Here is a 24,983-nt window from a genome sequence, read left to right as displayed (position 1 = left end):
CATGCTCCACCCCCACACCTTTTCTCTGGGGCTGGTGATTGAACCCAGTGCTTGGTCGTACTAAGCAAATATTTAATCAGCTCAGTTACATCTCCAGCTCTAATCTATTTTTAAAGATCTATTTTTATTTTATGTGGACGAGTGCCTGTTTGCCTGAATGTGTGTATGTGCCAGGAATCTATCCATAGAGGTCAAAAAAGAGTGTTGGATTCCGAGGAACTGGAATTACAGATGGTCATGAGCCATCAAATGGATGCCAGTGAGGGACCGTCTAGATTAGGTGGGCATGCCTGTGGAGGAGATGTCTTGATTATGCTGATTGATGTAGGAAGAGTCAGTCTAAAAGAGGGCCTTGCCATTCCCTGTTTGGGTCTGTCTATAAGCACAGAGAAAGTGTCAGCTATGGCGATGCCCATCTTTAATTGAGTACTTGAGGCTGAGGCAGGAGGATCTCTGGTTTTTATACAGAGTTCTAGACAACCAGAATTAGAGACACCCTGTCAAAAAACCAAAACACCAAAGCAAGAGAGAAAGTATGCTAAGTACTGGCAAAGCTTCACACATGCTTTGTTCCCTGTCCCTGATAAAGGGTGCGATGGGACCAGCCTTCTCTAGCTCCTGCCAAGCCAGTCCCTGGATGATGAACCGGACCCTGGAGCCACGAGCTGGGTACTTCATCACAGAGCTGGACGGAAACTCAGACAATTGCCTTGGCAACTTCTGATGGTCTCTCCGAAGACTCAATATTGTTGATTTAAAATTAAGGAGGAATTTGTGTCATGATATTGAATAAGACAGATTATTTTATGACAAAGCTATATATAAAATTCAAATTTTAGAATTTCTAAGTAAAGTTTGAATAGAATATAACCATGTTTATTTGTTCAAGCTGAGAGCAGCTATGACGCAGACCATATGGTCCTCAGTACCTAACATATTATTCTCTAGCCATTTGGTGAAGTACCAACACCAGGCCAAAAGCATGCCCAAGGAAACAAGAAATAAGAATCCCTTTAAACCAGATACTATAACAGGTGAAGTTCTGAATATTATTAGTAGACTAAAAATAATTTACTAAAACATGGTTTACCTCAACTCATCTGTCCTCATCTGTCCAACGTGTCCCTCCACCTCACCTCTAACTCACTCTTCAGTACCCTATAGGGATCTCCCATGTGCTTCTACACACTGTGAAGAGGTGTTGCTCTCATTGTTAATAAAAAGCTGATTGATTGGCTGGTAGCTAGGCAGGAAGTATAGACGGGACAACCAAACTGAGAATTTGGGGAAGAAGAAGGAGTTATCAGAGACGTTGCCAGAATACTGCAGACGGAGCAAGACATGCTGGAGGACAGACAGGTAAAGCCACAAGCTGTGTGGCAATACATAGGTTAATAGAAATGGGTTAATTTAAGTTGTAAGAGCTATTTAGTAATAAGCCTGAGCTATCGACTTATTCATATTAAGTCTCTATGTTGGTTTGGGAACTGGCAGGAGGGGGAGAAACATCTACCTACCTATACCACTTTCTTTAAAGAAATCAAATCAGACAACTTTGATTGAAATAAAACCAAGAAATACAACCAGAACTTCCCTACAAATCAAAAAAGTCACAGAGAATTCAACATCTCACTTCCACTCAGATACCTGGATTCAAGGTATACCATGCTTCCTACCCAGGATGGCACAACACTGAGGAAACCCAGTCTCTAGGGTCTCAATGGGGATTTTCTAATACAGAGAAAAGGTCAGGGCACAATTGTAAACCTATAACCCCAGCATTTTGGAGTTTGAGCCTGGGGAATCAGGTGTTCAATTCTTCACTGATTCATCAGGGTTGACATCACAGGACAAATAGCTGTCCTAAAAACTAGAAATACGAAGAACAGCTTCTCAGAAGCCAGGCACTGCTGCAGGAGCCAGGAAGGAAGGCTGGTACAGCGACTGACTAACTGCTGCAGAATGTAAAATAAGAACTCGTTGGGTCCAAATCTGTAAGGATGAGCTTTTGGCAGGGGAAATGAAGCAATCACTGTGAAACAAGCCCAGATGGTGCTGTGTTCCTTAAAATTGGTCGGTCTACAATCAGTAACAACAATAAGAACAACAAAACAAACAAAAACATCAGTTCAGCAGAGCCTGACCAACTTCACTTTTACCTGAGTGAGCCAAAAGTAAGTTCTAGCATCCCTGACTCGCCCAACAAGCTGAGTACCTGTGAAAGTCACTCTCTAAAAGACCGACAGGTAAAGGATGCTTCCCCTTCATGGATGTCATCTCCTCCTCCTCCCAATGTAGCCAAGCCCAGCTTCAGACCTACTGCCAGTCTCCTGCCTCAGCTTCCCAACTGCTGGGGTTACAGGTGTGCAACACCACGCCCGGTTGTATTACAGCATTTGACCCAGGTGGTGCTGCACAGATATTTACTCCCCAAGACCCTGAGTGGCGCACTTCGGTTCTGCCCATCCTCCGACAGTGCTCTGACAGAGCATAAAGATTTTAAACCCAGGAACCAAATGATACTGCTGTCTTCTCCAGTATCACAGAGTACTTCCTTTCCCCCCCCAAACAGCTGGGTTATTGTTCTTGTTCTTTGAAGTTTCCTTCCCCACAGTCATGATCACACGATCTTTTCTTACCTCAGGCAGGTTTTGTAAAATCCAGATCAATCTTAAGGTAGCATGCTGGGTGGAGAAATGGAAGCGACTGACTGTCAACATTAGTTTACTTCTACTGAAAAAGTGAAGGGCTCGGCAGGAGCCACGCAACAGCTGTTTAAAATCAAAAGATATTTTCAGAAAATACATTTAATGGTACTTGATTCCCCCCCCCCTTTTTTTTTAGATAGGGTCTTACTATGTAGTCTTGGCTGGTCCTGAAATAGAGCTCCACCTCCTTCTGCCTCCCAAGTCTTGGGATTAAAGTCTTGTGCCACCAAGTCCAATTTAAGTAGCTGCTTTCTCTCTCTCTCTCTCTCTCTCTCTCTCTCTCTCTCTCTCTCTCTCTCTCTCTCTCTCTCTCTCTCTCTCTCTCTCTCTCTCTTCCTTCCCTCCCTTTCTTTCTTTAAGATTTATTTATTATTTTATGTATGAGTGCTCTATTGACTTCATGCCAGATCCCGTTATAGATCTTTGTGAGCCACCATGAGGTTGCTGGGAATTGAACTCAAGACCCCTGGAAGAGCAGGCAGTGTTCTAAACCACTAAGCCATCTCTAGTCCTTAAGAAGTTTCTTATAAAACAAAACACAGAGGCTGGAGAGGTGGCTCAGTGGTTAAGAACATCTGTTGCTCTTCCAGAGCAACTGGGTTTGGCTCCACCATCCAGAGGGTGGCTAACAACCTTCTGCAACTCCAGCTCCAAGGGATTCAACTCCCTCTTCTGACATCTGTGCACAAACACGCATACAGACAAAACACTCATACACATAAACAAAGAAACGAATGAAGTCTTTAAAAAAAAACATTTTTTTTTTTTCGAGACAGGGTTTCTCTGTATTGTTTTGGAGGCTGTCCTGGAACTCGCTCTGTAGACCAGGCTGGCCTCGATAAAAAACATTTTTTAAGAACAAACAAAAACACAACATGAAGCCTGGTGTCGTGGTGCATACTTCAACCTCAGCACCTGGGAGGCAGGTAGGAAGACCACAAGTTCAAAGTCAGCCTGGGCTCCATAATGAAGGCTAAGCCAGGGGCTACAATAAAAGGTAGGGGACTCTACAATTAAGTCTGCAGCTAAGAGATATTTATAGTAAAAAAGGAAAAACATTTCATTAAAAAAATTACCTTCATTACAAGAGAATTATTCCAGGATTTTACAAGTTCAGCTGCCCTTAGGTCTTGCCAACTAATAAAGTTGTGAAAATGATGTCCTGTTCTCCTAAGAAAGATGAAAACAGTAAAGTATAAATCAGATACCATACCAAAGGTCTGCCACAGAGGGCTGGGTACATTGGTAGGACACTTGCTAGAATGTGGGAGGCCCCAGGTTCAATTCCTAGCATAAAAAAAAAATCTGCCCAAAGAGAAAACATAATAAAGACACACCGTAATTTTAAATAAAAAAGACACTATAATTTCAAAATACAATAAAGTAAATGGAACTTCCTATTGAATTCTCTTTGGTTTTTATAAATTGAACACATGATATAACAATTGTGTGAGATTAACTGGTTCATAGCTTATTCAGCATTTAAGAGGCTGTATCAGGAAGACTGCCAGGAGTTTCAGGCCAGCCTGGGATACAGAATGAGACCTTGTTTCATAAGCAACTGCCCACCCAGAAATATTATGTAACACATAGTATCAGATTTTGAATAAACTTTACCCCAAAAGACTGTCCTTTTGAAACAATGTGATATGTATACTTTCAACAACAAAATTACTGCCCAGGCCTTACACATATGCTTTTGTGTTTTTTGTTTTTGGGGTTTTTTTTGTTTTTTGTTTTTTGTTTGTTTGTTTGTTTGTTTTTTGGTTTTTACGAGACAGGGTTTCTCTGTATTGTTTTTGAGGCTGTCGGTTCAGCTCAGCCTCGAACTCACAGAGATCCGCCTGCCTCTGCCTCCGGAGTGCTGGGATTAAAGGCGTGTACCACCACCTCCCGGCTGCTTTTGTGTTTTAAAGAGCCACAAGGCCTGACATGGTAAGGACAAGCCTTTAATCCCAGCACTACAGAGGCAGCCTGGTCTACACAGCAAGCTCCAGGTCAGCCAGGGCTACACAGTAAGACTCTGTCTCACAAAACAAAAAAATAAAACAAATAAGAAACCAATAGTTTCCCCTTCCTCATGCTTACCTGACACAATCACATACAAACTTCTGACCCACAGCGGGCTACAGGACTCTTCAGCCTCTCCGTATCTCTCAGCTTTAGACCTTGGTATCTAATATGATTACGAAGATGTAGCCAATCAAGAAAAGTCCAGGGCCAGTGAGATAGCTCGGCAGGTAAAAGTGCCTGCCACTGAGCCTAATAACCTGAGTTCAACGTCAGTGGGAGAATTGAACAAACTCCCAAATGTGTTTCTACACACATGGTGACACATGGTGACACATGGCCACACATACAGACACATGCAATAATATTTCATTGTATCTGTATGTATGGGCCTTTTGTCTGCATTATGTCTGCATACCCCATGCACCAAGAGCCTGCAGAGGCCAGAGCTGGTCATCGATCCCCTAGAATTGGAGTTTATTAGCCATATTAGATGGTTACTAGTCATCATGTGGGTGCTGAGACTCAAACATGGGTCCAGCTCCCAGTAATAAAATGTTTTTAAAAAAGAAACTAGAAAAACAAAAGCCAGGCATGGTGACACATGCCTGTAATCTCATTTAGAAGGCCCAAAGCAGGAAGACTGCAGCAAATGCAACACCAGCCTAATCTACCTGGGGTAGATGAGACCTTATCTCAAAATTAATTAATTATCTTCCAGTAGTGGTGGTGGTGGCGGCGGACACAAGTAGGAACACTGAATAGGCAAGAAGATGAGTTCAAGGCCTGCCTGAACTATACCATTCTCTTTGAAAGAACAAGACAAAGCAAAAAAACAAAACAAAACAAAACAAAACAAAAAAACAAAACAAAAAATAGCAAACCCTGAGTCAATACTGTAATAGCAGTACACAGCTAAGAGATATAGAAGAAAAAAACCGTCTTCTTCTGAGGCTCCTGCGGTGGGTACTAATACTTTTCCTTCAAACATTTTTTTTTTTTACAGTGCTGGAGATTGAACCTGGGACCTGAGCCGCACACCCTAGTCCTGACCTCTTCCACCCGAACACAGGTCATTTTCAGCGTCAATGTAAGCCTCTTCATTCCTAATATTATCATTCCACCGTTCACTTGAGTAGCCCCCAGCCGTGGTCACTCCTTCACTAGTTTCAGCAAACATTTCTGGAGGTACTTGTTCCAGAAGACAGAGACAGAAGAGTGAACAGAACACAGGCCTTTTTGCTCTGGGACTCAAATGAATAATGACTCCCTCGCTTACAAACAGCAGGAACAAGCCCTGTGAAGGAGAAATCCAGGCTCCGAGGAACCACAGTGCGAACTAGGAGTTGAGTACTCTGACAGAATCATAGGCCCTAAGGTGGGTGGAGCACAGAGGAACAGAAAGGTTAGCTGGAGAGGAGAAAAATCACAAGACGGAAACGGGGCTAACTTAAAATGCAATACAAAACAACTAGAAGCTGATTTCAAGTGCTGGCATACAGTCCAATATTCATGTGACATCAAGCTAGGTTAGTTTCAGCTCTCTAAGAGAAGAAAACAGAGAGGAACACGAATGACAATACCAAACAAACGGGCTTCGGTCCTGGGAACACTTTAACCCTTCTGTGGCTGTTAACATACTTGGTGTCAGAAACAATTAGTAATAACCATTAAGACAAGGACCAAATGCTACAGTGAAAGCCTCATTTGGCTGAGAACAGAGTCTTATATAGGGCAATGGGAATATAAATCCCCCGAGGGCATTCTCTTTCCCTCGCCTTTGTATTCAGTTCCACAAGCAGCAGAGTCAAGGGCTGAGAACCTCAACAGTTATTGAGTGATCCCAGATTGTGACTCACATTTTACACTGCTAATTGGCACACACCCTGATCTGGGGTTAGCTGGCAAAATTTCCCTGGGAGACTCAGCAACTGAAGAAACAAACAAGTCGTGATTTTTCAAAAGCAGCGAAATGGAGGAAATACGACTTATAATTATTGTAGAAAGCAAGCTAAGTACACCATGGAGTAAACAAACAAACAAAAAAAAGGTTTAGCTGAAAAGAATATATAAAAAAATTAAGGACTAAAGAGCATTAACACTGAGCTTCCCGGCTTTGTGGGAGTGTAGGGCAGGGAGGCTCAAGGAGAAAACATCGTTCCAAGTTTTAAACTTCTTGATACGAATGCCATAAGGAAAATCAGTTTCTAAGGCCGTGAAGACAGGAATATACCATAGTCACAAACAAACAAAAAACAAGGCCCAACATGATGGCTCACACCTGCTATCTCCAATCCAGGGGCTGAAGCAGGAGGATTACCACAAATCTGAGGGCAGTTTGGGCTATTGAGTGATTCGGTGAAAGCTTATCTCAAACAAAGCTACATAGCCAAGGAGATGGCCAGTGGGCAAAAAGCCACATGCAGTGTGCACTTGTAATTTCAGAGCTGGAGAGGCAGGGACCGAGGACCCCCTAGTGCTTATTGGCCAGACAGTCTAGCCAATTGGTCAGCTCCAGGTTCAATGAAAAGCCCTGACTCAAAACTAAGGCAGAGACCAACAGAGGAAGAGTGTTGACCTTTGGTCTCTATATATGTGCACGTACACACACACACACGAGAGACAGAGAGAGAGAGGGAGGGAGGGAGGGAGGGAGGGAGAGAGAGAGAGAGAGAGAGAGAGAGAGAGAGAGAGAGAGAGAGAGAGAGAGAGAGAGAGAGAGAGAGAGAGAGAGAGAGAACTGACTAGTTGTTGCACGGGTTCCAATCTGTCTTTCTCTCAGTGGAACATGACACACTCACTGCTCACTCTGATCTGGTGTTGTCTTTGCCATTTATGGGGAGTAGGTGGATGGTGCCATCTTGACACCATAGTAGCTCACTACTGCCCAGTGGGCAGAATAAGACTCCATTGTTCCATTATAAAACAAGGGTGGGGCCATACACATTTCTTCAAAATGTGTCCATATTTCAGATTCTGCCTGCTAAAAGTTTTTCCAAAATCCATAAAATATAAACATTTCAAGACAGAAAAAGTGAAAACAAATTCACAATAAACTGTTTGACTGTTACACCAGTACGGTACCTGAACTGTATCAGAGCCCGAGCCGCTTTCAGAAAAACTATTGCCTAATACTTGCCTTCCTGCCATGGATGACAGAGCAGCCTGGTTTTAACGAAAACAATTTATGGGACCAATGACCTCCTCTCCAATTCTGACCAATAGGGCTATCTCCAGCAAATCCCTTCCCTGGGAACTCTCTCCAACCTCCAACTCCCCATCCGATACTTCTCACATGCACTTTGGCATTGCTTGGCCAGCCTTCCTCCCCGCCCTGAATCTGTTTAAGGCTGAGGGAAGAAAACCTCAGTGTAAACCTGCGTTCTGCTTCTCTTTTCTCCACACAGTGTCTACCAGAGATAACATGCCTGCTTCTGGAGACTTCTGCTGACTGTTTTCAAGTGAGAGCAATTTTATAGTGTCTGGAGACATTTGAATTTGTCCTGAGGGTGGGACACCTACAATGCACAAAGAATCCTGAATGAGTCACCCAACACAAGGTGCCACAGGCTGGATCTGCAGCTCCCTCGGATTTATTTGGCATTATAGATTTTTGTTTGTTTTTGAGGTTTCACTATAGCCCAGGCCAGCCATGAACTAGTAGCCTCTTCCTGCCTCGGCCATGTGAATGCTGGGATTACCAGGGTGAGCCACCAAGCCTGGCTACATTTCTTCCTCTGGCTTAACATGGAATCAAAAGCCTGATTCTATCTTCAGGCTTAGCTCTGCCTCTCACCTTTTCACCTGGTTGCCCGAGCTCAAGACGTCCTACAGCATCTAGAGCTTCAATTCAATAAAACATCTCAGAGTTTTGTTTCTCCTTTCATTTTGACTTATTTCTCTACAATGCTAGGCTGGTCTTGAACTCCCGGATTTTTTTTTTTTTTTTTTTTTGGTTTTCCGAGACAGCGTTTCTCTGTATTGTTTTGGAGGCTGTCCTGGAACTCCTCTGTAGAGCAGGCTGGCTTTGAACTCACAGAGATCCGCCAGCTTCTGCCTCCCGAGTGCTGGGATTAAAGACGTGCGCCAACAATGCCCGGCTTGAACTCCTGGACTTAAGCAGTCCTCCAGGCCCAGATGCCTGAGTGCTGGGACAGCAGGCACATGCTACCACCATGCCCAGTTCCTTTTCATAGTCATTTTTGGTTGGGGTCCTAGCCTTTAATGACTGAGCCATCGATCCAGCCCTTCTTGTTATTTAAAAAGCAGAACCCCCCCCCACAAATACTGTAGGCACCATGGCTGTACTTGAAAATAACAGGCTTCACAGTTAAACCAACAACAACAAACGAAAGACAAAATGACCTGTGGCTGAGGATACAGCTTAACGGCAGAGCACCGGCCTAGCCCTTTGAGGCCCTAGATCCAATCCACAGCACTTTAAAAAAGTGAAATAACAAACAGAAAAGCAAGCCAAAAGCTAGTTTGGAATCCTGGCTCTAGAGTGTTCTTGAACAACCTACTGACATCTTAGCTTCAGTTTCTTCCCTGGTCTGTTGTCCCGAGAGTGAGTTGGAACAGCAAAGGTGTGTATCGCTTGGCAGCTCTGACACTGCTGTCACCTTGCATACACCATCCCCGCCTCCGATGCTGCAGACACTTACACGCTGGCCTGAGAATGTAAGCCTATGCTAGTGCTGGGCTCTCACATGTTAGGACCTCTGACTCTCTGTACGCATACGGCAACTTTTTCAGACCTTTGGGTTCACTGGGAAAGTCAACTTACCCAAAAGAGAGGAACAGAGAATTTCATCTCCTCATTGTTATTTCAAGTTTTCTTTTGAAATAAATGGGTACTCTCTGTGTTGCCCAGGTTGCCCTCAACTCAGCTCAAGCGATCCTCCTGCCTCAGCTTCTCACGTGCTGGAATTATAGATATGCATGGACCACCCTGCCACTTCCTTTTCTGTAGTTTTGATTTCACTATCTGTACTACTAAGGTGGGCGCCACACCTGGCTTCCTTCTCATTATTTTAAGATCAGATGAGCCCTTTTTAATCCCTTATAGCCAAACACAATTCTTTCCCATTCACAAACTGAAAACTCCCCAGACAGGTTCCCCAAACAGCCAACTCCCTGAAGCAGTGCGGGCCGGGCCACACAAAGCACTTACTTGTTCCACGTAATAAAAGTGGCTCTCTGTGTTGATATGCCAAGTCCGACAATTTGATGCATCTGGACTCCTGCAGCTAAAGAGAGATAGGACAGGTTTAAAAGCCAGTGAAGTTTAATTGTTTAACATACAGTATGGAATCTCTGACAAGAATGTCTGAGCTCAATAAGCAAAGCCTTACTAAGATAAATTTTCCATTATTTTTACTTAAAAGGAAAAAAGATACCCTAATAATAACAAAAACGCATCTTTAAAAGTTTAAATATTAGAAAAACAAATACTGTTCAGTCACACTGCATCTTTTATTCCTGATAATACCAAAAGCCTTTGTTTTGTTTAGGCAATAACCAATTATAATAGAAGCTGCCTGACGATGCTGAATGGAAATATTTAGGGAAATTAGTGTAATTGCTGAAGTTGAGATTGTATTTTTCCAACATAAACAGTATAGAAATAAAATCATGAATTTTGTTTTTGTTTGTTTTGTTCTTCTGAGACAGGTCTAATTTCTGTAGCCCAGGCTGGCCCAGTACTTACTACCTAGCCCACAGTAATCCTCTTGCCTCACCAACTTGAGTGCTGAGAGTATAGGCGTGGGCCCCCCACGGTTAACATTAAGACTTTTATTGCTGTTACTTTGTTATTCCTTTGTAAAGATTTATTTTTATCCATCTGACTTAACAATGGAACCATCTCTCCAACTGTCTTCTTTTCCTTTCCTTTTCTTTTGTTAAAAATGTTTATTTTATGTGCACTGGTGTTTTGTCTGCATCCATGTCTGTGTGAGGGTGTTGGATCCCCCAGAACTGTAGTTACAGACAGTTATGAGCTGCCATGTGGGTGCTGGGAATTGAACCGGGGTCCTCAGGAAGAGCAGCCAGTGCTCTTAACCACTGAGCCATCTCTCCATGCCTCTTTTCCTTTTCTTAAGACAGGGTCTCCTAAGTAGTTCAAGCTGATCTCAAGTGTTACAATGGGTAACACTGCACCAAGGAAAAATTAAACTTATCTTGCAGTAAAGGTAAATGGATTGTGAAGAAAGAACAGTACACGGTAATGGTTTCTAACCCTCTGGATGCTGTAGCCACCAGGAAACCAGATGAGTCCGAGCTGTGGCCTGGGGCATTTATTTATCCTACAGTGGAAAAACTAGGACATGACTGCTGCTATTTTTTCCTTGACAAAGTAGTTGACTGTAAATCACAAATCTCCCAGCAAAACACTGGGAAACTGTAATACCAAGATATATATATATATGTGTGTGTGTGTGTGTGTGTGTGTGTATTATCACATTTATCACATATATAAAATCATACATATGTGATAATATGATAAATGATATATGTAATACAAGAAGACTACATATGAAATATACTATGATAAATGATATATATAAATGATATATATTTGTATTTATATATTTATATGTATTCTATATACTAAAAATGATATATATAACACACAAAATATAAAAGACTATATATATCATATAAATTTATGTATACTATATATGTTACAAATAGAAATCCACAAAATTATCCAAAATGCTGAGGAAAACTCATCAGGAAAAAGTCCACCGTAGGCCAGACAATGGTGGTGCACACCTTTACTCCCAGCACTAGGGAGGCAGAGCAGGCGAATCTCTGTGAGTTTGAGGACAGGCTGGTCTACAGAGCGAGTTCCAGGCCAGCCAGGGCTGTTACACAGAGAAACCCCATCTCAAAAAACAAAAACAAACAAACAAAAGTGCGCTGTAGACTGCAGTCTTTTTGTAAACCCTGTTACCTTTGACAGCATCTTTTATTACAGCAACAAACTGAGCCCAGAGAGCATCAGGATCGATTTCAACCCAGCCAGGCTGAGGGTAAACATTTTCCACCTATTCGTGAAAACAGAAGGTTTAGAGAGAGTGGAGTTAGACCAAGGTGATAATAGCTCATCTTAAGACTACTAGTAAAAATAATTAACATAATTGCATTTAATGATGCTCTACTGTTCAAAAAGAGAGCTGGGTATAGCAAAACTATGGATCCGTTCTCCACCTCACCCCCAAAAGTTGAAAAGAAAGTACATGAGTGAACAGAGTCGTGTACCAACACCAACACAGCAGTATTCATGTGCTTACAGAGGGTTTTACACTCACTTTATTTTAGCTTTACATTCATTCTTCAAGATTTCTACAGTAAGGTGTTTTGTAATGATGATACAAAAGATTTTACACGCATTTTGTGTAAAACAAAGAAAAAACTTCTGAAAAGAAAAGAAGAGGAGGAAGAAAGCATGGCAGTCGGGCTCTGATGCCAGTCCAAGAAGCCAAAGCAGAAAGGGGGCCTCAGGTTGGAACAGCCTGAGCTACACTGTGAGTTCCAGGACAGCCTGGGCTACACAGCAAAACCCTGACTCAAAATTAACAGCAGCAACAACAAAGGTTAACAGGAAGAAAGGAAGGAAGGAAGGAAGGAAGGAAGGAAGGAAGGAAGGAAGGAAGGAAGGAAGGAAGGAGGCAGAGTAGGCAGATCACTGTGAGTTCAAGGCCAGCCTGGTCTATAGAGCGAGTTCCAGGACAGGCTCCAAATCTATGGAGAAACCCTGTCTTGAAAAACCAAAAGAAGAAAAGAAAAAAGAAAGGAAGGAAGAAAGACTAGCAGGGAAAAGAGGAAGGAAAGATAACACGGGAGGCTGTGGATTAACCCCTGGGTTCACAGGAAGCCGGGCTGGTAGGGATGTGTCACTACAGAGCAAACCAAAGATGTTAGATGAAGACAGATCACAGCCCAGTTCCTGCCTGATTACTCGGTTGTGCACACACAAGGACATATTTGAAACAACACAAGATGTGACCCAAGCACAGTGGATCCTAACACTTGGAGGCAGAGGCAGAAGAACCATGAGTTGTAGATCAGTCTGGACTACACAGGGAGGCCTTTGCTTAAGAAACCTAAACAAACAAATGAATAAATAAACCATAATAAAAAAGGCAAGTGAACTATTAAAATGAATGTTCCTGGCATGATAGCAGCACAGCCTATAATATCCTACTAACTGGGAGGCAGAAGCAGGAAGTTCAGGGGTTCATGGATAGTTCAAGGCTAACCTGTGTCATGAAATCAGAGAAGGGAAAGAAGAGGGGAAGGAAGGAGGGGAGAGAGGAAGGCAGGGAAAAAGAGGGAAGGAAAACAGAAGGGGAGGGGGAGAAATCCAGCAAAGTGAAACAAAGCATACATTAGCTGCCTATCAATATCCAACATAGACTTAGATCCAGAATATATAAAGAAAGCTCAACAAATGACAATCCGATTTTAAAATGAGCAGAACATTCACTCATATATGGACTTTAGACATTGAGCAGGGGAGTGCCAGCCTACAATCCCACTGCCAGAGAGTCTGGGAAACAGGGAGGACCACAAGAGAGATATGCACAGTAACCCAGAGAAATGGGACAGGATCTCCTGGGAGCATGGGGCAGTGCGGGAGCTGGGAAATAGAGAGGGGAAGAAGAGGAGGAGAGGGGAGGACATGGGGGAGCAGGAAGGTTGAGTCGGGGGAAGAATAGAGGAGAGCAGGATGAGAGATACCATAATAGAGGGAGTCATTATAGGTTTGAGGAAAGATCTGCCACTAGTGAGATCTACAAGGATGACACCAACTAGCAAACTAAGTAATAATGAAGAGGCTATGTTACATGCCCTTCCCAGATAATGAGATTGACAACTACCTTATGTGCCATCCTAGAGCCTTCATCCAGGGGCCAATGGAAGCAGAGGCAGACACCACAGCTAAACACTGAACTGAACTCCTGGAACCCAGTTGCAGAGAGGGAAGAGTGATGAGCAAAGGGGTCAATACCGGGCTGGTGTAGCCCACAGAAACAGCTGACATGAACAAGGGGAAGCTCATGGACCCCAGACTGATGGTTGAGAGACCAGCATGGGGCTGATCCAGACCCTCTAAATTTGGGTGTCAGTGAGGAGGCCTCGGCAATATATGGGGCTTGTGGTAGTAGATCAGTATTTATCTCTGGCATACAAATCAACTTTGGGATCCCATTCCACATCAAGGGATGTTGTCTCAACCTGGACACATGGGTAAGGGCCTACGTCCTGCCCAGGATGATATGACAGATTTTGGAGATCCCCCATGGTGGGCCTCACCCTCCCTGGGGGGTGGAGTGAGGATTGGGTAGGGGACTGGGGGGCCTGGTGGGGGGTAGGGGGAGGAGGGGAAGGTGACGGAGCTGTGATTGACATGTGAAGCAAGCTTGTTTCTAATTAAAATCTAAAAAATGAGCAGAACAGTAAAACAAGCATTTCCCAACATGGTCTACATATGGAAGCCTTACCTCAACAAAACTTTAAATAAATAAATAAATAAATAAATAAATAAATAAATAAATAGGCAAATAAACAAATGTAAGAAAGAAAGAAACCTGTTGGAATTGGAGAGATGGCTCAGCAGTTAAGAGCATTTTGGCTGTTCTTTTGCAGTGGACCTGGATTCAATTCCCAGCATCCACATGGTGGCTCACATGGCTCTCCCAATTTCAGAAAATCTAATGATTTCCATTCTGGTCCCCATGTGCACTGCACATATATGGTGCACAGACATACATGCAAGTAAAAGAGTCATATACATAAGTTAAAAGTTTAAAAATATAAAAAATTAAAAATAAATAAACAAAACCAGTGTGTTACCACTAACTATAGATAAGAAAAAGGTTAACAATAAACTAGGCACTGGCGAGAATGCTCAGTGATGAAGGTGCCTGACTCCTATCCTCAGAAGTCAGACAAAAGGTAGAAAGAGAACTAATGTCACAAAGCTGCCCCTCTGGCAACCATAGGAGCGCTATGGCATAGTGCCCACACACACACATACTATACATTCCCACACAGGCAGACAGGCAGACAGGCATGAGCAGGTGCACACACACACACACACACACAATAGTAATAGTAAATGTAAATAAATACATAAGCCAAACAGTAATAAATACTGGATGGATATGCAAAATAACTGGGTCTCAGCGATTCTGCTAGAAAGAATGCAAAATGGTACAACCAATGTAGAAAGGGCTAGCTCTTTTTGTTTGGTGTGCTGGCTGTAGTGCTGTTTGATATGATTTTGAGGCAACATTTCACATGTAGTTCAGACTGAGCCCATACTCTTGGTTTAGCTGAAGATGACTAATTAGATGAACTGCTAATTCTCCTGCCTCAACCTTGCAAGTATTAGGATTACAGGTGTGTGTCTACACCCCTGGCTCAGCAATTTCTTACTAAGATAAACATTCCTTTCCAGGCATGATGGTGCCTTTAATTCTAGCATTCAGGAAACAGAGGCAGGAGGATCTCTGTGAGGCCAGCCTTGTCTACATAGTGAGTTCTAGGTCAGACAGGGTTACATAGTGAGCATGTGTCTTAAAAAAAAAAAAAGATAAAACACGTATTTACCATATGCTAACACACCCATTCCTAAGTATTTAACCTAGATAAATGAGAACACACGCTCCCATTGAATTCTGTTTATAGCAAAAATAAATGTTTATATTTTCTATTCATAACTACCAGAAACTGAAAACAATGCAAACATACCTCAATAGGAGAATGAACGTGGTAAGTCTGTACAGTGGGTTACCAACAGAAATAAGATGAGATGGGTTGGGTTTGTGATTCAATTCAGTGGTAGAATATTTGCCTAGCCAGTGCAAGGCCCTGGTTCAGTCCCCAGGACCAGCAAGAAAACAAACAAACAAGCCAAGCCAACTATGGATACACATGGGTGCATCTCCAAAGGGTATCGGCTGAATAAAGCTGCCCTGAGATGCCTACTTACTATATGACTCTATAGAAGACACTCCTGTTTTCATTGTTCTTGGGTTTTTGGTGGTGCTGTTTTTGATTCCAGTAGAGAGAAATGCTTACACAGCACACTGTGTGGAGGGTGTGTGTGTGTGGCAGGCTGCAGAACCACAACCGTGAGTTGCCCCTCCTGCCTCAGCCTCCCATGATTAAAATCACATCCAATTTTTGTATACGGGACATGTATGTTTGTGTGCATGTTTGAATGAATGTGGGTGCACACACAGGCATGTGTGTATGGAGATGTCTTAGTTCCTTTATCTCTTGCTATGATAAAATACCCTGATAAGAGCCAAATGAAGGGCAACCCTTTCTCAGGACTTCCTCCAGTTACATAGGCGCTGTCGTTTCCCTTCTCTTACATATGCTCTCATGCATATGGGTATTTTGGCAGTACATTTGCCTGTGCACCATGTATGTAGCTGATATGTACACCAGAGGAAAGAGTGCGCTAGACCTTTGGAGGCTGGAGTTACAGATGGTTGTGAGCCACCGCGTGGGTGCTGAGAAATGAACTCAGATCCTCTGGATGAACAGCCGGTGCTCTTAACCACTGAGCCATCTCTCGAGCCCTTAGGTTGGTGTCATAAGTACTAAAATTCATAGAACTATATACAAAATAAAAAAAACTCCACCCGAGTGGTGGTGATGCACCCCTTTAATCCCAGTACTTGGAAGGTAGAGGCAGGCGGATCTCTGTGAGTTTGAGGTCTACATATCAAGTTCCAGGACAGCCAGGACTGTTTGACAGAGAAACCCTGTCTCGACTCCCCCTCCCCAAATCCCCATTTTACTTTTTAACTTTGTGGTAATTTTTTTAAAAATTCAGATAGAGTTCCAGGACAGCCTACGCTACACAGAGAAACCTTATCTTGGAAAAACAAAACAAACAAAAACTCCATTCCTTTTGGCTGTTGGGTGGGGTGTGTGTGTGTGTGTGTGTGTGTGTGCGCGCGCCTGTGTGGAGGTCAGAGATCACCTCCAGGTGTCTTCCTCTCACATTTCCACCTTATTTTTTCCAGACATGCTTTCTCTCTCTCACTGTTTCAGCAGGAACGGCTGGCCACTGAGCTCCAGGGATCAAGGGTGCCCATACTAGCATAGTAGCAAGCATGTTAGCCACTGAGCCTCAGCCCAGCCCAGGTGCTCCAGTGACTGAGGATTTGCTATGCAGCTCAGGCTGGCCTTGCTCCTGGTATCTAGCTAGGCTGGGCCACTGCACCTAACCTGTTTTTGTTTTTCATTTTATCTCTGCTAACAGTTAAAATGAAAGTGTTCTAAGGGGATAGAGAGACGGCTTAGTTGCTAAGAGCACTTGCGGCTCTTACTGAGCAGCTGAGTTCGGTTCCCAGCAACCACGTTGGGCAGCTCACAGCTTTCGTTAGCTCCAGCTCTATCCTCGGCAGGCAATGGCATACATGTGCCACACACTCTCACACACTAACATACATACCCATAAATAAAAATTTAAAAGTATTCTTTAAAAAATGTTCTTAAGAGCCTATAGCTTACAGTTTAACTCATGATTTGAACTTATCCCCGACACTTTTCAAGACTCTGCTAAAAGAAAGACTTCAAAATTAGCTTAAAGATAGCCAGGTATGGGCTACACACCTGTTATCCCAGCACCCAGGAGGTCTGCTTTGAGTTCCAGGGCAGCTTGGATTACAAACGGGGACCCTGTTTCAAAAAGAAGGTTCCAGGACATGGACAAAGGGCACAAACAGGATCACACAGGATTTGATATAAGTGCACAGAGAAATGGGCAGTTGCCAAAAGCCCTGCTCGGATTACACTGCCACTCCCAACCCCTCCTCATTTCACTCCAAGTAGAGCCTTTATTCCTTCTAATACCCTATGAGACCCGAGTCAGACTGCCTCTCCTCTGTCCCCAGATAAGGGCACCCACAGGTGTCTCCTCTGTTCATTTTTCCCTCAGCATCTGAGTGCCTATAACTTCACAGGCACCTTGGAGACAAAGGGGGCCTGTGCCAGTCACCAAAACTCTCAGAGAACAGCTTATAGTAGAGACCAGAGATTCTAAGCCTGGGAAAGGGAGGACACAGAAATGGAGTGAAGTCTTTGTAAGGTTCCCTGATCCCACTTAACCCCATCACTGCTTCTCATCGCCACGCACCAGGTACTAGACTCCTCCCTAGGGAGGTTGAGCCTACACATATTTAGCCAGAGTTTGGTGCTTCTGGGAAAGCATGGTACTGAAAAAATGAGCAGACAACCCACCAAGAGAGCCATTTGAAGGAACTTTCCAACATGGAAAGAGTGCTCACGATCGGAAAGTCGGAGGTGACTTAAGTATCAAAGTGATGGGGGGGGGCACTGCTAGTCTCTATTGTGTTTCTCAAAAGCAGGTTCAACCAAATCTACTCTCCTCCCACCGAGCAATTCTGCAAGGCTTTTCTGATTGTTAGAATGTTTCAACTGCACAAACAAACTCCCTTAAACAGCCTTATGTGGGTAACCTTGCTTTAAGTTTCCAAGCCTTTATTACTAATGGTTGGACTTCCAGATTACATCCCCACACTGCACCCATCTGGACAACTCATGCCATATCCGTTTTCAGTTGCTATAACAGAACACCTGAGGTTTTCATAGCTCAGTTTTAGAAGCTTATAGTTCAAAAGTGGGGGCGCAGGGAGGAGGGAAAGGAGGAGGAAGGGGGAAGGAGGAGGAGGAGAAAGAGGAATGGGGGAGAGAGAAGGAAGAGGAGAAAGGAGGAGGGAGGAGAAGGGAGGAGGAAGAAACAGGAAGCAGAGAGCAGGAAGGCAGTGTTCTGGCTGTGTGTTAAGCAGGAAGTACCTTAATCCCCTCTAAGGACAGCTCCCTTGTGATCTGATGGTTTCTCCCTACCACCACTTACAGAGTTACAGCTCTCAAAGCACCACACTGGCTGCCAAGATTCCAACACTTAATTAATCCTTAGGAACAAACTCAAACCACTGGAATCCCTGAACATATAACATGAGAAAGGTGCCCCCCATGGCAGAGGACTAAACCAACAGGAGAAAACAGTGAAAGCGAAGAAGAAAACGCTTTCTGCTGGTTAAAAGGCAGAGAGTGAACCTAGCTTTGCAGTGCCAGAGGTCCTTACCTCTGTGCTGAGCCTTCTATCCTGCTCCTCCACCCATCACACGTTACGGGTTTTCACAGAAGCATGGTGTCCCACTGCCGAGGAGCACGGGAAGTTTTCTCCAATTTCCAAAACAAAGTATCAAATATACATGTGAGGGCTGCAAATATGGACCATTGTTCTAGTAATTAACCCAGATATTTAAGGGTCCATTATAAAGACTTGGGTTTTTTGTTTTGTGTGTGTGTGTTTTCTGTGTGTGGATAAACGCTTGTGCCACAGAGCATGTAAGAAGTCAGAGGACAACTTGGGCTAGTCATTTCTCTCCTTCTATCACCTGGATCCCAGGAATCAATCTCAAGTGATCAGACTTGGCAGCAAGTGACCTTACCCATTGATACAGCTTGATGGCTCCAAGAAAGACTTTAAGAAACAAAATGAAACACAATTACTGGGGTTGAGGATGTAACATGCAGGATCTTGTGGGGGTGGGGGTTCTCCAGCATCATCATAAAGAAATGAAAGGAAAATATTACTGAAGTCTCCTGAGACACCTCATACAAACTCAATGCAAAGGAGTGGATTTCAATTTTAACTTAAAGATCATGGGAGCCTGTCCTGCTTGTGCATCCAAACGACAACCTCTTCTTGCTTTTTATTTCTTTTTCATGTGACTTGTTTGGCTATATGAATCATCCACCTATACTATGATTTTAGTTTTTTATGAATAATACTTCCATTGTATTAGAAGGGGTATGACTTCCATTAAGAAGACAGACACAGGACCAAAGTGACAACTCAGAGGTTAAGAGCATTGGCTGTTCTTCCAAAGAACCTGGGTTCAATTCCCAGCACCCACATGGCAGCTCACAACTGTAACTCCAGTTCCAGAGGATATGGCACCCTTACACAGACATACACGTAGACATAACACCAATGCACATAAATAAATATTTAAAAAGACAGACACAAATTATATGGTTAAGTCACATAGCCCATGAAGTAAAATGAACTCTTAGCACTTTAATTAACTGTATAACATTTATTCTATTTTTACTTCATTTAATTTTGAGACAGGATCTCACTATATAGCCCTGATTGGCCTGAAACTCACTCTGTAGACTAGGCTTGGCCTTGAACTCAGAGATCCGTCCTCCTACCTCTGCATCAAACTCACAGAGAGCCACCTGACTCTGCCTCCCGAATGCTGGGATTAAGGGCTTGTGTCACCACTGCCTGGCGTGTCTACCAACTTGCTAAATTTTCTTAAAATTTATATCTATTGGGGGGGTCACACTTGTGCTATGGCTTAAAGTACAGAGGTCAGAGGACAATTTGCAGGAGACAGTTCTCTCCTCTCTCAATGCCCCTCCCAGGGATCCCATTCAGAGTGTCAAGTTTAGGAGCAATGTAGAGTCATCGATACCTGCTGAGCTCTCTCTCTCTCTCTCTCTCTCTCTCTCTCTCTCTCTCTCTCTCTCTCTCTCTCTCTCTCTAAGACAGGGTTTCTTTGTGGCTTTGGAGGCTGTCCTGGAACTAGTTCTTGTAGACCAGGCTGGTCTTGAACCTCTGCCTCCTGAGTGCTGGGATTAAAGGCTTGCCCTGCCATCTCCCGGCAAGGTGTCTCCTTTTTGATCCAAATACTCATTCAATAAATAGAAGAACTAAAAAGTATCATTGTGTTTGTGATAAAGACTTGCAACACACAAGAGCTCAGTGTCTGCTTTCTATCTCTCCTTTCATGTTGGAACAGGGATGAGTGAAGTGTTGACCATGCTCTTACACAGCTTGCCAGAGAGGGGCTACTGCAGTCCCAACTCACCTCCTAGTACAGAACCCTGAATGAAAAGTCTATTTCCTGCCCAGGGCTGTCACTACTTTCTCACTCTAGCCAATGGGTTTCTGGGAAACTGCGGAGATGAAAAACACCCACCAGGGAGAAGGGCAGTAGCACACTGAAGAAGAGTGCTGCGCTGTAGGGACGGGTTAGATGTCTCGCGTCTTCGCTGAAAGTTTGAACATTAGAAAATGCTGTATTGGCCGGGTAGTGATGGTGCATCAGGAGGCAGAGGCAGGTGAATCTCTGAGTTCAAGGCCAGCCTGGTCTACAAACTGAGCTCTAGGCCATCCAGAGCTATTACACAGAGAAACCCTGTCTTAAAAAACTAAAAGAGAAGGAGGAGGAGAAAATAATGCTGGTATTGAAAGGAGTAAATGAGAACACTACACCAAATCAACTGCATTGACTACTGTATAGAAATCAGCACTCTGGCTGCTGACTAATATCATCGGCAGTTTAAGGCTTTGCTTACAATGACCAACCGTTGGCAGGCTTCTCAAGCCAGAAGGTATTTTTATGAATTCTCAAAGATGGAAAGAAGTACGGACAACTCAGCTTTCAAAACTTGTTCAGTATCTCCAATATCCGTGGAAGTCAGATGATAATGTGAGGACCTAGCATTTTTAGGAACACAAAGATGACAACTAGTAAGATGGCTTGGCAGGTAAAAGTACTTCTACCACACCTGACGACCTGAGTTCAATTCCAGGGACCAACATGATGGAAGGAGAAAACGGATACCCAAGAAAGTTGTCCTCTGACCCAGCAAAGCGCACCATAGTCAGTGAGCACACACAGATACACATACTAAGTAAATGTAATGAATTGTTTTTAAATGACACAACCGAAAAACCTAAGTTTACAGCCCACCAAAATCTGAAGAACTAAATAGTGTGAACACAAGAGTTGGAAAGTCGCTGAGGAAGTGCAAAAAAACCAAACAAATCACAAACCTCCTTCTGTCCACATACACGCAGCCTGCCCACGCCGCCCCGCGAGTCACCTCGGTTCCACCCAGGTAAAGCTAGAACGATGAATCCCGCGGGACAGGAAGCGAGGGACAGGCACCGGGCCACACCGGCCTGAGTCCCCAGAGGTGCAGAAAGGACGAGGGTACAGTCAGAGCCCCAACCCACCCTCCGCACCCAGTCACCTTCTGTGCGCTGGAGCCTCGCACCCGTGCCGTCCGGTCATAGACGTGGCAGCGGATCACCGTGCTGCCCACGTCCAGCCCTAGCACGAAGCGAGAGGGCGACGAGGCCCGCGCGCTCGGCTCCTCGCGCCGCTGCTCTGCACCCGCCTGCAGCCCCGACATTGCGACCCCGCGCACCACCGGCCGCCCAGCGCCGAGCTATAAACGCCAGACCCCGGGCGGAGCGCGCGCGGCCGGGACACCGCCCCCGCCGCGCCCTGCCCCGCCCCTCCGCGAGACCACCGCCCCGCCCCTCAGAGAGATCTGGCCCCGCCCCGCCTCGAGACCCCGCCCCGCCTCGCCCAGCCCCTTCGTGAGGCCCCGCTCCCTCGCCCCGCCCCCTAGCCGCGTGACGTCAGGGCCGCGCGCCGAGCGCCGCGTGGTAACTTGGCGAAGATGGCGTTTACTGCAGCAGTGTACTGGATGTCACGGTTCAGCGACCTTTCCTTTAGGACTTTTAAGTTCCCTTCTGACCCAGATTACTTTTTACGAAGGTCTGCTAAGAAAAATCATGGCACGTGAAGGAAAAGTATTAAGGTTTTTCATGTAGATGTATATGTCTTGCCTGCGTTTATGTAGGTGGCCCGCGTGTGTGCCTAGTGCCTGTAGAGGGCGGAGGAGGACCTGGCATGGTTGTGAGCGGCCCTGCAGGTGATGGGAACCGAACCCAGGTCTTCTGCAAGAGCAGCAAGTTCAGTTAACCACCGAGGCATCTTTCCAGTCCCAAGAAAAAACATTTGAACAAAAGTAAACAAGGTCTCTCATGACTTCTCTAACCAGAGAAGCTTGCGTGTATAATACACAGCAAGAACTAGATGTCCCTGTGATGAGGTAAGGCACCAACGGGCCTTTGCCACACAAAGAAATAAAGCTTAGGGTTATTTTGCATCGCAGCGTCTGGCAGTTGCAGACCTGGAGAATCTGGGAGCCTCAAAGGCGCACTGTATTTCTCACTGCTGCTTCGGCATATGGTAAAAAATGTGCAAGTAGCCCTCCAGCCTCAGGCTCCTGGTCTGTGGGAAGTGGTAATGCCTGCCCCGCCCACCTCCGCTTTGCTCTGTAAAACCGGGGACTGTAGAAGTTCCTTGGCTCTTGTAAAAGTGTCAACGCTAAGTTTCATGAAAATGGTTTGTGGGATAATTTATCAGCTTAAAGGAATATTATCTTCTTATTAGCTTGTGGGCTCACTTGGTTTCCACAGATTTGCTTCATATTTTTATTTGTTTGTTTGCCTCTCTCTTTATAGTCTGTCCCTGCACAACAATACCCATGTGTTCCATATGGCCTCAGCCTGCCCTACCACTGCAGACATTTGGTCAGGAGTGTGTGTGTGTGTGTGTGTGTGTGTGTGTGTGTGTGTGATTCCCACATTGTAATTATTAGTCATGTACATGACTAATAGTCCTATGCTGTCCTGGTTCTCCTGAGAAACTGAAACTGAACAAACACTGGAGGGGAGAGAGAGCCAGGCCTGAGAGCCACAGGTTAGCTTCAGCTTGTTCCTCAAGGCAGTCTTTCACTAGGACTTGGGACTCCCTGGGATTATATAAGCTCTTAGTGTGAGCTCTGGGTATAAACTCAGGCCCTCATGCTTGACTGGCAAGCACTTCACCTACTGAGCTTTCTTCCCTGAGGGAAAGAGGCTTTAAGGAATTTGGTATACAGTCGTGGGGCCTGGCAAGCCTGAAAACTTGAAGGGCAGGCTGACAGGCTGGCAGACAAGGCACATTTCTGTGCCACAGTTTTGAGACTTCCTCCCTCCCCAAAACTGCTCTTGTCCTTAAAACATTCAACTAATTGGGTGAGGCTGAGTCACATTTTAGTGGCAATATTTTTTACTCAGGGACACTGACTTTAGTGTCGATGATGTCTAAAATATACCTCCCACACCAACATGCAAGTAACCTAGTCAAGCTTATACATACAGTTAGCCATTAGTTTCCCTGCCTAAACTAAGGAAAGTTCTAGCCCGGTGTTGATGGTGCACACCTTTAGTCCCAGCACTTGGGAGGCAGAAGCAGTCGGAGCTCTGTGAGTTTCAGACCAGTCTGGTCTTCGGATCTAGTTCCAGGACAGACTCCAAAGCTACAGAGAAATCCTGTCTCAAAAAACAAAACAAAACAATAACAACAAAAAAACAACTAAGGAAAATTCTGTATTACCAATATCACCAATGTTAATATTTGGTCTGTTTCTCACAGCAGTATTTCTTGAGGTTCTTGGACTCTGATACTTCCTTTGTGATCATATTCCAAAGCTCAACCATCAAAGATTCTGAAAATGTAAACCTTAAAAGCTAGAATTTTAAAAACGGTTTTCTAAGTTTTGTTCTATTTCTCTTTAGACAGAGTCTCACTGTACCAGAGCCTGACCTACCACACAAGGCAATTCTCCTGCCTCAGTCTTATATTGGGATTGTAGCAATGTGCCACCATGCCAAGCTTTTCTTTTCTGATTTCAAACGAATCTGAAACCTTGGTGAATGCCATCATCTGAAGAAAACTTGATTTTTTAAATATCTTTTATTCTTTGGTAATTTCATAAATTCACACAATATACCTCTTTAAACATTCAAAAATTATTTTATGTGCATTGGTGTTTTGCCTGCATGTATGTCTGTAAGGATGTCAGATTCCCTGGAACTGAGTTATGAGCTGCCAATGTGGGTGCTAGGGATTGAACTTAGGCACTCTGGAAGAGAGCAGCCAGTGCTCGTAACCAATGAGCCCCCCCCTTTTTTTTGGTTTTTCAAGACAGGGTTTCTCTGTATTGCTTTGGAGGTTGTCCTGGAATTCTCTCTGTAGACCAGGCTGGCCTTGAACTCACAGAGATCCGCCTGCTTCTGCCTCCCAACTGCTGGAATTAAAGGCGTGTGCCACCAACGCCCAGCTGAACCCCCTTTTAAACATTTTTATGTGTATGAGTGTTTTGCTTGTGTGTATATAAGTATATAACATGTGTTCTTGGTGCCCTTGGAGGTCAAAAGAAGACATCAGAGCCCCCTGGGACTGGAGTTACTGATGGTTTTCAGCTGTTATGTGGGTGCTTGGAATCAAACCCAAGTCCTCTGCACAGGCAACAAGTACTCTTACCCTCTGAGCCAATTCTCCAACC

General features: G+C 44.3%; 1 protein-coding gene across 1 annotated transcript in view; it reads right to left on the bottom strand.

Annotated features, from left to right (window-relative positions):
* Gk5 (glycerol kinase 5) overlaps positions 1 to 22,062 on the bottom strand; it is a 52,316-nt gene extending 30,254 nt beyond the window's left edge. The window contains exons 1-5 of the mRNA XM_040740022.1: positions 21,831 to 22,062; positions 11,677 to 11,770; positions 9,892 to 9,967; positions 3,785 to 3,878; positions 2,640 to 2,771 (exon numbers count right to left, since the gene is read on the bottom strand). Of these exons, the coding sequence (XP_040595956.1) occupies positions 2,640 to 2,771; positions 3,785 to 3,878; positions 9,892 to 9,967; positions 11,677 to 11,770; positions 21,831 to 21,992 (558 nt within the window). The 5' untranslated portion in view covers positions 21,993 to 22,062. The remainder of the gene's footprint in view (positions 1 to 2,639; positions 2,772 to 3,784; positions 3,879 to 9,891; positions 9,968 to 11,676; positions 11,771 to 21,830) is intronic.
* Between the last annotated feature and the right edge of the window lie 2,921 nt (positions 22,063 to 24,983).

This window comes from Mesocricetus auratus, unplaced genomic scaffold (genome assembly GCF_017639785.1).
Source record: "Mesocricetus auratus isolate SY011 unplaced genomic scaffold, BCM_Maur_2.0 Super-Scaffold_100691, whole genome shotgun sequence".
Lineage (NCBI taxonomy): Eukaryota > Metazoa > Chordata > Mammalia > Rodentia > Cricetidae > Mesocricetus > Mesocricetus auratus.
This window is presented reverse-complemented; position numbering and strand designations above follow the sequence as displayed.